This window comes from Trachypithecus francoisi, unplaced genomic scaffold (genome assembly GCF_009764315.1).
Source record: "Trachypithecus francoisi isolate TF-2019V2 unplaced genomic scaffold, Tfra_2.0 Lachesis_group5, whole genome shotgun sequence".
Classification (NCBI taxonomy): domain Eukaryota; kingdom Metazoa; phylum Chordata; class Mammalia; order Primates; family Cercopithecidae; genus Trachypithecus; species Trachypithecus francoisi.
The window spans coordinates 92,687,237-92,698,918 of record NW_022681470.1 but is presented as its reverse complement, the minus strand read 5'-3'; the positions used below and the strand labels follow the sequence as shown (position 1 = coordinate 92,698,918).

The window sequence follows — 11,682 nt, the reverse complement described above, 5'->3', positions numbered from 1 at the left end:
GGCAAGGAGGAGGCGGAGTGACCCGGCGGCCATTAGCTGTGTGTAGTTGCCCGGGACTAGGAGCTTAAGTGAAGAGGGACGCCTTGTCGGTGGAAATCAGCCGTAGCCATGAGCTTCTGCCGCGGCTAGCCCTAGAGTACGGAGCAGGTGGACTTTTCGATTCCCCGCCCCGCCGGGTGGCGGGGCCTACTAGGCCTCCGGGCATCCCCGGTCTCAAGTAGGCCTCATCTGCCGGCAAGGGCGCCCCAAACGCGGGAGGCGCCATGTCGCTGGTTGCTTACGCCAGCAGCGATGAGAGCGAGCCGGATGAGGCTGAGCCCGAGCCGGAGGAAGAGGAGGCGGTGGCCCCTACATCTGGGCCCGCTTTAGGGGGCTTGTTCGCTTCTCTCCCTGCGCCCAAGGGCCCGGCCTTGCTGCCTCCGCCCCCTCAGATGCTGGCCCCAGCCTTTCCCCCGCCGCTGTTGCTTCCCCCACCCACCGCAGACCCCAGGCTTCAGCCTCCTCCCCCCTTGCCCTTCGGCCTGGGAGGCTTCCCCCCACCTCCAGGCGTGAGCCCGGCTGAAGCGGCGGGAGTTGGGGAGGGACTGGGATTGGGGTTGCCCTCGCCCCGAGGCCCTGGCCTCAGTCTGCCCCCTCCAATTGGCGGTGCCGGTCCCCCGCTGGGGCTTCCCAAGCCAAAGAAGAGGAAAGAGCCCGTGAAGATCGCGGCGCCGGAGTTGCATAAGGGAGATGTGAGTATCCGGGGAAGGCACCCCCAAACTGTCCATCGGGTTTGAGTCGGCATGGACATCGGGTTTGAGTAGGAGGGACATGTGGAGATTTCGGAACTCCTTCCCACAAACGCATCCGTGGATTCAAGGCCACTGGAATCCTCTTATAATGTGATTAATTGAGCTGAAGTTGGTCAACTTCGGGGAGTTTGGGTGTTTGCCCATGTGGGTTTCCTGAAGCTGGGCTTGCCTGCGGAAGGCCACATGTCATCATCACCTGGTACTGACCGGCCTAGGGACACTTGGATCCGCTCCCCCTCTTTGCATCTTCACCTCAGTCCGGCTTTTTCCCCTTTCCTCCTACTGAGAACAGGATGAAATCTGGCACCTGAAGAATGACAGGAGACAGGGCTCCTGAACCTTTGCCGAACATCTGGGACAAATCTTTTCCTTGTCTCTGAACTCAAAAACATCAGGCCTGGAGGAAAATAATAGTAATCTTGGATTCTATTTTTGAGGGGAGTTAGAGGAGAAATCGAATATTTGTTGAGTGCAGATCATTTGCCGTTCATTGGTCCCTTCTTTCAATTATTACAGAGCTCTGGGAGGTAACATATTATTGTTTTACAGATGGGAAACAGGTGTCCAACATGCACGATTTTACCTGGTAAAGGGCAGAGTGAAGATTAAGGTTCAGTCTCTCTGAACCTCAGATCTGTGCCTCATTTTCACCATTTAGCCATAGTCAAAGCTAGGTGAATTAGGATGCTTGGGTACTGTTTCTAGAAGAGGCAGCGAGTCTTACCTGTTTCTATATGTGACAGTGGAAAAATACAAGGCTTCTTCTGGAGTGAGGGCTTTGGAGATAAAGGAGAGATTTAAGCCTGGGAGCAGGTACTGCTTAGAATTACTTACCAGAGAGAAATTCATTGCCTTTGCTTTTCTTCAGACTCCCAGCTCTGCCTAGGAGCCATTTTCATTCTTACCTGCTGTTCCTTAAATTCCTTCCCTCAGATATTCTAATATTCTCTCCCTCACCTCACTTGGCCTAAAAGGCCTGTTTTCTGTGAGGACTTCCCTAGCCTGCTATGTATGTATGTATGCATGTATGTATGTATTTATTTTTTTGAGACGGAGTCTCGCTGTGTCGCCCAGGCTGGAGTGCAGTGGCGGGATCTCTGCTCACTGCAAGCTCCACCTTCCGGGTTCACGCCATTCTCCTGCCTCAGCCTCCCGAGTAGCTGGGACTACAGGCGCCCGCCGCCACACCCGGCTAGTTTTTCTCTATTTTTAGTAGAGACGGGGTTTCACTGTGTTAGCCAGGATGGTCTCGATCTCCTGACCTCGTGATCCGCCCGCCTTGGCCTCCCAAAGTGCTGGGATTACAGGCGTGAGCCACTGCGCCTGGTCACTTTCTTCCATTTTATTTTCCTCTTCTTTCACACCTAAGAGTCTGTCATCCTAAGTCTAGGATCCAAAAAAAAAGCCTTTTATTGCTCCATGGAAACTTACCTTGGCTTTGATTTAACCTGGAACAAGGAAAGATCCCTGAATGAGACAAATAAAAACAGTCTACACGGACATGGAAAGGCTCATTTCTAGCGCTGTGAAGGTAGCATTATAGAAAGTTGGGAGAGGATGTAGAACCTGCCATTTAGGTTGGCTGAGGTGGCAGAAAACTCTGAAGACTCCTTTGTAATGCTTACCCTCCTTTGTAAGCATTCACTAAATTTCTGAAGTGAACAGTGACGTGGCTAATTAAAGTCCTAGCCCTTGCTGGTTGAGTTTCCCATTTTTGTTCTGTTCAAGTTGGTCTTTTTGTTCTTGGAACAGGTAATTCCTGCAGAAAGGTAGCCTAAGAATGTTCAAGATGGTCAGGTGAGGGTAACCTTTGTCTTTATTTATCTTTTGAGATGTAGTTTCACTTATTGCCCAGGCTGGGGTGCAATGGCACAATCTCGGCTCACCGCAACCTCTGCCTCCAGGGTTCAAGCGATTCTGCAGCCTCAGCCTCCGGAGTAGAGTAGCTGGGATTACAGGCATGCGCCACCACGCCTAGCTAATTTTGTATTTTTGGTAGAGACTGGGATTTCTCCTTGTTGGTCAGGCAGGTCTTGAGCTCCCGACCTCAGGTGATCTGACCACCTTGGCCTTCCAAAGTGGTGGGATTACAGGCGTGAGCCACTGCGCCAGCCAACCATTGTCTTTAAAAGAGCTGTGCCCCCTCCAGTTCTAAGGCCCTCCGGTTCTGAGCTCTATGTCTTACACTTAGTAGGCTCTTAGTACGCAGTTGAAAGAATGAATTAGGTTTCCTTAAGTAAATAATTTCCCTTTAGAGTTTGGTGGTGAAGTAGAAGTAATTAGAAGTAATTAACTCTCAGCCATTTCATTCAATTGATATGGAGCTCTTTCTTTGTACCTGGAGCTAAGAATGTGAACATGATACCCCCAGCCCAAAAGGAGCTTATGATCTACTGGAGAAAACAAAAGGAAATAGATTTTAGATAAAGGCAGAGAAGGACCGGGATAAGCTGGTGCCATTGGAGTACACCTAGTGGGCATTAGTCCAGTCTTGGGAGGTTGGGGAGCCCTCTAGGGGGAGATGTCTAAGCAGAGATAAGGCTGATGAAAGGGTAGTATGGGAGCAGCACAGCAGAGGAAACAATGTATAAAAGCTTGGAGGACAAAGAGCGAGAATGCTTTCAGGGAACCTCAGGTGAGTTAAGCTCAGTGGCTGGAGCATTTGAGAGGGTGGGGAGAGAGGCTGAGGCCAGATAATGGGCCTTGGATGCCATGCTAGGGTCATTCTACCTTATTTGGGGGTAGTGAAGACCCCTTAAAGGCAAGAAATCTCTGATCACAGAGTGGTGAGGAACTTGGAGAGAGCAAGACTGGCAGAATGTGAGAGGCTGGTGGCCTGGATGATGAACTAGGGGATGGAGCGAACTGGAGCATCGAGATACATTTAGGAGGGGGAAGTGATAAGACTAGAGGATTGATTAGATGTTACACTAAGGAGAGGATTCAAGGTTGACCCCCACTGCATTTTGCCTCAGGCAGCTGGGGGGTGGTGTTGCTATTTATTGAGGGAATACAGAAGGCAGAGCAGATTGGGGGTTAGATTTCATTTGTTGCAAGTGTTAGAAGCCAACTCAAGCTAGTTTAAATTTTTTTTTTTTCTTTTCTTTTTTAAATAAATGGAGATGTTGTCTCGCTATGTTGCCCAGGCTGGTCTTGAACTCTTGAGCCCAAGCAGCCCTTCTGCCTTGGCCTCTCGTAGTGCTGGGATTACAGATGTGAGCCACCATGCCTGGCCTTAAATGGCAATGCATCATAAATATACTGTGGTACCTCAGAAGGAACCTGCATCAGGAACCTGAGATCTGTTGGGGATCTCTACACAGCTGTTCTTTGCACATTTGATTCATTTTTTTAAAAAAACTTATTTTATTTTAAAATTTTAATATATTTATTTATTTATTTTGAGACCAGATTATGAGACTGGTTAATTTTTGTATTTTTAGTAGAGATGGAGTTTCACCATGTTGCCAAGGCTGGTCTCAAACTCCTGGGCTCAACTGATCTGCCTGCCTTGGCCTCCCAAAGTGCTGGGGTTACAGGTGTGAGCCACTGCTCCTGGCCTTGATTCATTATATCTCTGCGGATTAGCTTCTTAACCTTTGTTGTAGGTGAAAGATGGCCACCCACACCTTGGTTTTTATTTCTTTCCTTTTAGAGATTGGTCCCGATTGAACTACGATGGTAGTCTCAATTCTGGTTTTCTTGGAGTGAGAATTTGGTTGCTTTGATTTGGGTCATATTACCCAATCATCTGCAATCAGCGTAGTACCAAATTCTCCCTCCAGGTGTATTCCAAAATTAAATTCAGTCAGTTTTTGATTTTTGTGAGGAATTAGGAATGATCCATAGAATGGATAATCATCCCTTCTTTTGTCCATCTTGCTGTGACCCAAGCTACATTGGTTGATTTCATAGGCTCAGGGTAGGCAGACTTCCCCTAGCATATGAAAAACCAAAATCAGAAGAATAAGTCTGCTGGAAGAGTTTTCTATCATATAATGCGTATTCCAAAGCACACAGAAATTTTAGGGTTATCTGGGTTAGTATTTATCACCACTTTCAGATTGTTTACCCAGATAGTAGAAAATTTGAAGCTCTGAGACAGATTTCACTAATTTTTGTCACTTCTAGTAGCCAAATAAGAATTGCCTGCAGTGGATTTAGCTAAGTTTTAGCACTAGCTAAAGGGAAGGGAGAGTTGCTTATATGTGTAGGGCACCTGCTTAATGTCTGACACTTACCTTTAGTTTATAAAGAAGAAATCAGGAGTTTAGAGAACAGAGGTGATTTGCCTGAAAACACAGTCTGTGGGTAGCTGCGATTGTATTTGAACCTGGATGAGATTTGTTGTGTTTATCAGGGTGTCTATTGAAAACATAGAAGGAAGAGCCTGGGGCAACCAGAAAGCAGAAAGCAATACAAATGAGGAGTGCAAAAATGGGAGTGAAAACGGTATCCTAGCAGCAGGTACTTGAGACTTAAGAGTAAAAAAGGTTGCCGGTCGCTGTGGCTCACGCCTGTAATCCCGCACTTTGGGAGGCTGAGGTGGGCCGATCACGAGGTCAGGAGATCCAGACCATCCTGGCTAACACGGTGAAACCCCATCTCTACTAAAAATACAAAAACTTAGCCGGGCGTGGTGGCGGGCGCCTGTAGTCCCAGGTATTCGGAGGCTGAGGCAGGAGAATGTCGTGAACCCAGGAGGCGGAGCTTGCAGTGAGCCGAGATGGTGCCACTGCACTCCAGCCTGGGCGACAAAGCGAGATTCCGTCTCAAAAAAACAAAAACAAAAACAAAAGAGTAAAAAAGGTTGATGAATCTAGCAAATGGGGATAATAGTAATGATTAGGGTTTGGAGCCCCCAGGTGTGGGGCATAGGGGGCGTCTGTTCTTGGGTTATTTCTTCCTTGGCTTTTAGTCCTGGCAGCTAGTGATTGCTTTTTGGAGAGGGAGTGTCTCAGAGCCAGAGCCTGGGAAGATAAGAGAGAGGCTGCCATGGGGAATGAGGCTCTGATAGATTAGCAGATCCCACAGGACCTAGCTTAATGGAAAATGTCTGTTTCCGTTCTTGCTCAGCAATCTCAGGGTATGTGTGTCTCGTCACTCTTGGCAGCTGGAACAGAGAGGACAGTGGTGGCCATTGAGGCTCAGGTTCTCATGAGGCCAAGAAGAAATACAGTACTTTCTTATTAACAAACTCAGCAGTTTGTTCCTCAAAACCAATGTGTGCCTGTTGTGGCCGAGGACACTCTCACCCCTGGATGCTTTGGTGTTTCTAGCATTGCCCTTCTTCCTTGATCTAATGGCACAGACCCACTCAGATGGCCATTTGCTGGTCTTTAGCACTCTCTGGAAGTTGACTCCACAACCTCCATTTAATATACTCCTGAGGAAAACAGGTTGGCAGTTCCTCAAAAGGTTAAACAAACAAAATGATGATCCACCAATTTCACTCCTAGGTGAAAAGAATCAAAAGTGGAGATTCAAACAGATACTTGTTTTTTTTTTTTTTTTTTTTTATTGAGACGGAGTCTTGCTCTGCCGCCCAGGCTGGAGTGCAGTGGCCGGCTCTCAGCTCACTGCAAGCTCCGCCTCCCGGGTTCACGCCATTCTCCTGTCTCAGCCTCCCGAGTAGCTGGGACTACAGGCGCCCGCCTCGTCGCCCGGCTAGTTTTTTGTATTTTTTAGTAGAGACGGGGTTTCACCGTATTAGCCAGGATGGTCTCGATCTCCTGACCTCGTGATCCGCCCGTCTCGGCCTCCCAAAGTGCTGGGATTACAGGCTTGAGCCACCGCGCCCGGCCTCAAACAGATACTTGTACGCCAGTGTTCATAGCAGTAATACTCCCAGTAGCCAAAGGTGGCAACAACCCAAGTGTTCATCAACAGTAGATAAAATGTGGTATGTGCACACGTTAGGATATTATTCAGCCTTGAAAAGGAATGAAATTCTGATAGGTGCTACAACATGGATGGACCTTGAAGACATTATGCTAAGTAAAGTAAGCCAGTCACAAAAGGACAAATATTGTATACTTCCACTTATATGAGGTACCTAGAAAAGTCAAATTCATAGAGACAGAAAGTGGAATAGCAGTTACCAGGGGCTGGGGGTAGGTGAGGATAAAGAGTTACTGTTTAATGGGTGCAGAGTTTCTTTCTTTCTTTCTTTCTTTCTTTTTTTTTTTTAAATGAGACAGGGTCTCAGTCTGTTGCCCAGGCTGGAATGTAGTGGCTTAATTATGGCTCACTGCAGCCTCTACCTCCTGGGTTCAAGCAACCCTCCTGCCTCAGTCTCCCTAGCAGCTGGGACCACAGTAATGTGCCACTGTACCTGGCTATGTTTTTAAAAAATTTTTTTGCGGGGCATGGTGGCTCATGCCTTTAAATCCCACACTTTGGGAGGCCGAGGCGGGTGGATCACGAGGTCAAGAGTTCAAGACCAGCCTGGCCAAGATGATGAAACCCTGTCTCTACTAAAAATATAAAAATTAGCTGGGCGTGGTGGCACATGCCTGTAATCCCAGCTACTCGGGAGGTTGAGGTAGAGAATTGCTTGAACCCGGGAGACAGAGGTTGCAGTGAGCCAAGATCGTGCCACTGCACTCCAGCCTGGGTGACAGAGTGAGACTCCATCTCAAAAAAAAAAAAAAAGCCAGGTGCGGTGGCTCACACCTGTAATCCCAGCACTTTGGGAGGCCGAGGTGGGCGGATCACAAGGTCAGGAGATCGAGACCATCCTGGCTAACACGGTGAAACCCCATCTCTACTAAAAATACAAAAAATTAGCCGGGCGTGGTGGTGGACACCTGTAGTCCCAGCTTCTTGGGAGGCTGAGGCAGGAGAATGGTGTGAACCCAGGAGGCGGAGCTTGCAGTGAGCTGAGATTGCACCACTGCACTCCAGCCTGGGCGACAGAGCGAGACTCTGTCTCACAAAAAAAAAAAAAAAAGAAAAAATTTTTTGTTTGTGGAGATGGGGGTCTTATGATGTTCTCCGGGCTGGCCTCAAACCCCTGGGGCTCAAGTGATCCTCCTGCTTCATTTTTCTTTCCTTTTTTTTTTTTTTTTTTTTGAGACAGGATCCTGCTCTGTTGCCCAGCCTGGAGTGTAGTGGCACAATCTTAGCTTACTTCAGCCTTGACCTCCTTGGCTCAAGCAGTCCTCCCACCTCAGCCTTCTGAGTGGCTGGGAGTATAGGCACATGGCTGATTTAAATTTTTTATTTTTTTATTTTTTGAGACATAGTCTCATCTGTCACCCAGGCTGGAATGCAGTGGCATGATCTTGGCTCACTGCAACCTCCACTTCCCGGGTTCAAGCGATTCTCCTGCCTCAGCCTCCTGAGTAGCTGGGACTACAGGTGCCTGTCACCATCCCCGACTAATTTTTGTATTTTTAGTAGAGATGGGGTTTCACCATATTGGCCAGGCTGGTCTCGAACTCCTGACCTTGTGATCTGCCCACCTCGGCCTCCCAAAGTGCTGAGATTACAGGCAAGAGCCACCATGTCCGGCTAATTTTTAAAATTTTTTGGTAGAGATGAGGTCTGTCTACAGTGCCCAGACTTGTCTCAAACTCCTGGGCTCAAGCAATCCTCCCATCTGGGCCTCTCCAAATGCTGGGATTATAGGGGTAAACCACTGTGCCTGGCCATCCCTGCCTTGCCTCATTTTTGAAGTTGTTATTTTAGTGTTCTGTTTAAGGGAGTCTGTTGTTTATGGTGTGTCATGAGATGATTTATAATAGGGGTCAGTAGAAGTTTTATATAAAATGTTTGGGCTGGGTGCAGTGGCTCATGCCTGCAATCCCAACACTTTGGGAGGCCAAGGCAGGTAAATTGCTTGAGGACAGGAGTTTGAGACCAGCCTGGGCAACAGAGTGAGACCCCACCTTTTATCTCTACAAAAAAATTTAAAAAATAAAATAGCTGAGCATGGTGGGCAAATGTCTGTAGTCCCAGCTGCCTGGGAGGCTGAGGCAGGAAGATTGCTTGAGACCAGGAGTTTGAGGTTACGGTGAGCTATAATTGTGCCACTCTACTCCAGCCTGGGCACAGCAGAGCTAGACCATGTCTCAAGGGAAAAAGGTGTTCAAAGAGAAGAGTGATTGTGAGTAGCCATAGCAATCCTCTAAATCTAGAAATAGACTGTTCCGAAGTCTTTGTACAGGTTTTTTGTGTGTGTGTGCTTTTAAACCATAGACTCAGGTTGTCAGTATAATGGAAACGATCTGTGACATTTACAGAGAAATTGAATTTTCTTTCCACCTTGGATCTGGCCTTCAATTCTATTAGCTGTGGGACATTTTGCCTGCTACAGTCTCACAGTAGCCACTTTTTGTTTTTCAAAGGATCTGAAAAATAAGAATATGCTTGTATAGTTTTATAAATGTAATCATCTTAAATTTGGATGAAATTTGTTTATTTCAGATTGTTGCCATTGGACCTGTTGCCTAAGGATGTCAAAGTTAAAACGTATTTGGGGACTCCATGAAAACCTTGTATACCCCATAGTGAGGTGGTTCTGTGTGGTCTGCCAGAAAGGAGATCAGTCTTTATGGTCAAAAGACAAGAGAGATGGTCAGGAGTCTATAAGGGGCAGTGAGAGTTAGTTTAGAACAGAGAGAAAATGTAGAAAATGCTTAGGTGCCAGGTGCTTAAGTCTTTTCTTGGGTGAGTTTAATATCTTGGCAAACCAGAGAAAATAATACTTTTTGAACTTTGTTTAGAATTTTAGTTTGTATCATTTTCACTGACAGTAGCTCCTGTGGTTGTGACATGGGTAAGTATTATTTGCACCTTAGGCTTGGGGAAGTTAAATAGCGGGATCCCTCAGCCAGTAAGGGGCAGAGCTGAGACTCAAAGCAGTGCTTCTGATTTTGTGCCTCATGCTCTCTCAGCTGTGTTGTGTGGGATCTAGTGACTGTGAATCTCAGACCTGGACAGCAGACAGCTCAGTGTGGTGTTCCCGTAAAAGCACGGGCACCGGAACTGGTTCTGATCCTGGTTCTGCCCCATCCTATTTTATCTCTGAGCCTTACTTTCTTTACCATAAAGTTGAGATGATAATAATGCCTACTTTGAAATGTTATAAGGATTAAATGAAAAATGAGTAAATTGCCTGATACATAGGAAGCACTTGGTAGATGGTTGTGCTTTCCTTTGCCACCCTTTCCTTTATCCCCCACATTTAGATACCAAGGTGGATTTCCCTTACAGGTTTAAAATATATATATATATATATATATATATTTGATAGCAGTTCGTAATTAAACTCATTGTGTACTGACTACTGGCAGGAAGTATTCAACTATAAGAAATACCCTTTGCTGGGCCGGGCCCGGTGGCTCACGCCTGTAATCCCAGCACTTTGGGAGGCCGAGGAGGGGGATCCCCTGAGGTCAGGAGTTCGAGACCAGCCTGACCAATATGGAGAAACCCCGTCTCTACTAAAAATACAAAATTAGCTGGACATGGTGGCACATGCCTGTGATCCCAGCTACTAGGGAGGCTGAGGCAGGAGAATCGCTTGAACCTGGGAGGCAGAGGTTGCAGTGAGCCGAGATCACACCATTGCACTCCAGCCTGGGCAACAAGAGCAAAACTCTGTCTCAAAAAAAAAAAACAGAAAGAAAAAAAAAGAAATACCCTTTGCCATCAGAGTAAAGGCAAGCATATATGTGAAAAACATAATGTTTACAGAGCAGGCACAAATGAACCCGAATTAATATGATGCCACTCTAAACAAATGAGTGATGTAGGGACACCTAGTGAAAAGGAGCAAGGTGAGATTCATCAGAGAGACTTCTCAGGAGTTTTGAGTCAGGAAGTACAGAACGCAGATTGATAACAGAATGAGAGGTGGCAGTGATATGGGAGGGGTGGGAGTGACAAGGGGAAGGACTTACATGAAAGGAAGCACAAATACAAACAGGAGATTCTTTAAGGGGATGCAACATTTTTATTGTAAGTTGACAATTTATCATTGTATCTGTAGGATACACCATGTTAAGAATTATGAATACTGTAGAATAATTAAATCAAACTAACATAGCTGTCACTTCAAATGCTTATTTTTTTTTTTTTTGTGGTGAGACCATTCGAAATTCACTCTCAGCAGTTTTGAAATGTGTAATACACTATTATTAGCTATATTCACCATATTGTGCAATAGATCTCAAAAATACTCTCAGACTTATTCTTCCTGTCTGAGATTTTGTACCCTTTGACCATCATCTCCTCAGTGGTAACCACCATTGTACTCTGCTTCTATGAAGTGCATTCTTTTTTTTTTTCTTTTGAGACGGAGTCTCGCTCTGTCTCCCAGGCTGGAGTACAGTGGCGCGATCTCGGCTCACTGCAAGCTCCGCCTCCCCGGTTCACGCCATTCTCCTGCCTCAGCCTCCCTAGTAGCTGGGACTACAGGCGCCCGCCACCTCGCCTGGCTAGTTTTTTGTATTTTTTTAGTAGAGACGGGGTTTCACCGTGTTAGCCAGGATGGTCTCGATCTCCTGACCTCGTGATCCGCCCGTCTCGGCCTCCCAAAGTGCTGGGATTACAGGCTTGAGCCACCGTGCCCGGCCACGAAGTACATTCTTTTAGATTCTACATGTAAGTGAGAACATGTGCTATTTGTATACTTTGTCTGTTTGGCTTATTTCACTTAGCATAACATTCTCCAGTTCTATCCATGTTGCTGCAAATGACAGAATTTCCTTTTTTAAGGCTGAATACTATTCCGCTGTGTATAAATACCACATTTTCTTCATCCATTCATCTGTTGGTGGACACTTAGGTTGCTTCCGTAACTTGGTACTGTGAATAATGCTGTAGTGAACATGGGAGTGCAGACACCTCTTTGGCAAACTGATTTCAAATCTTTTGGGTAAAC

General features: G+C 46.6%; 1 protein-coding gene across 1 annotated transcript in view; it reads left to right on the top strand.

The window, feature by feature from the left end:
• The first annotated feature begins 28 nt into the window (after positions 1-28).
• The window catches only part of PRCC (proline rich mitotic checkpoint control factor), a 35,775-nt gene continuing 24,121 nt past the window's right edge, over positions 29-11,682 (top strand). Inside the window, exon 1 of the mRNA XM_033200666.1 lies at positions 29-731. Coding sequence (XP_033056557.1) covers positions 264-731 — 468 coding nt within the window. The 5' untranslated portion in view covers positions 29-263. The remainder of the gene's footprint in view (positions 732-11,682) is intronic.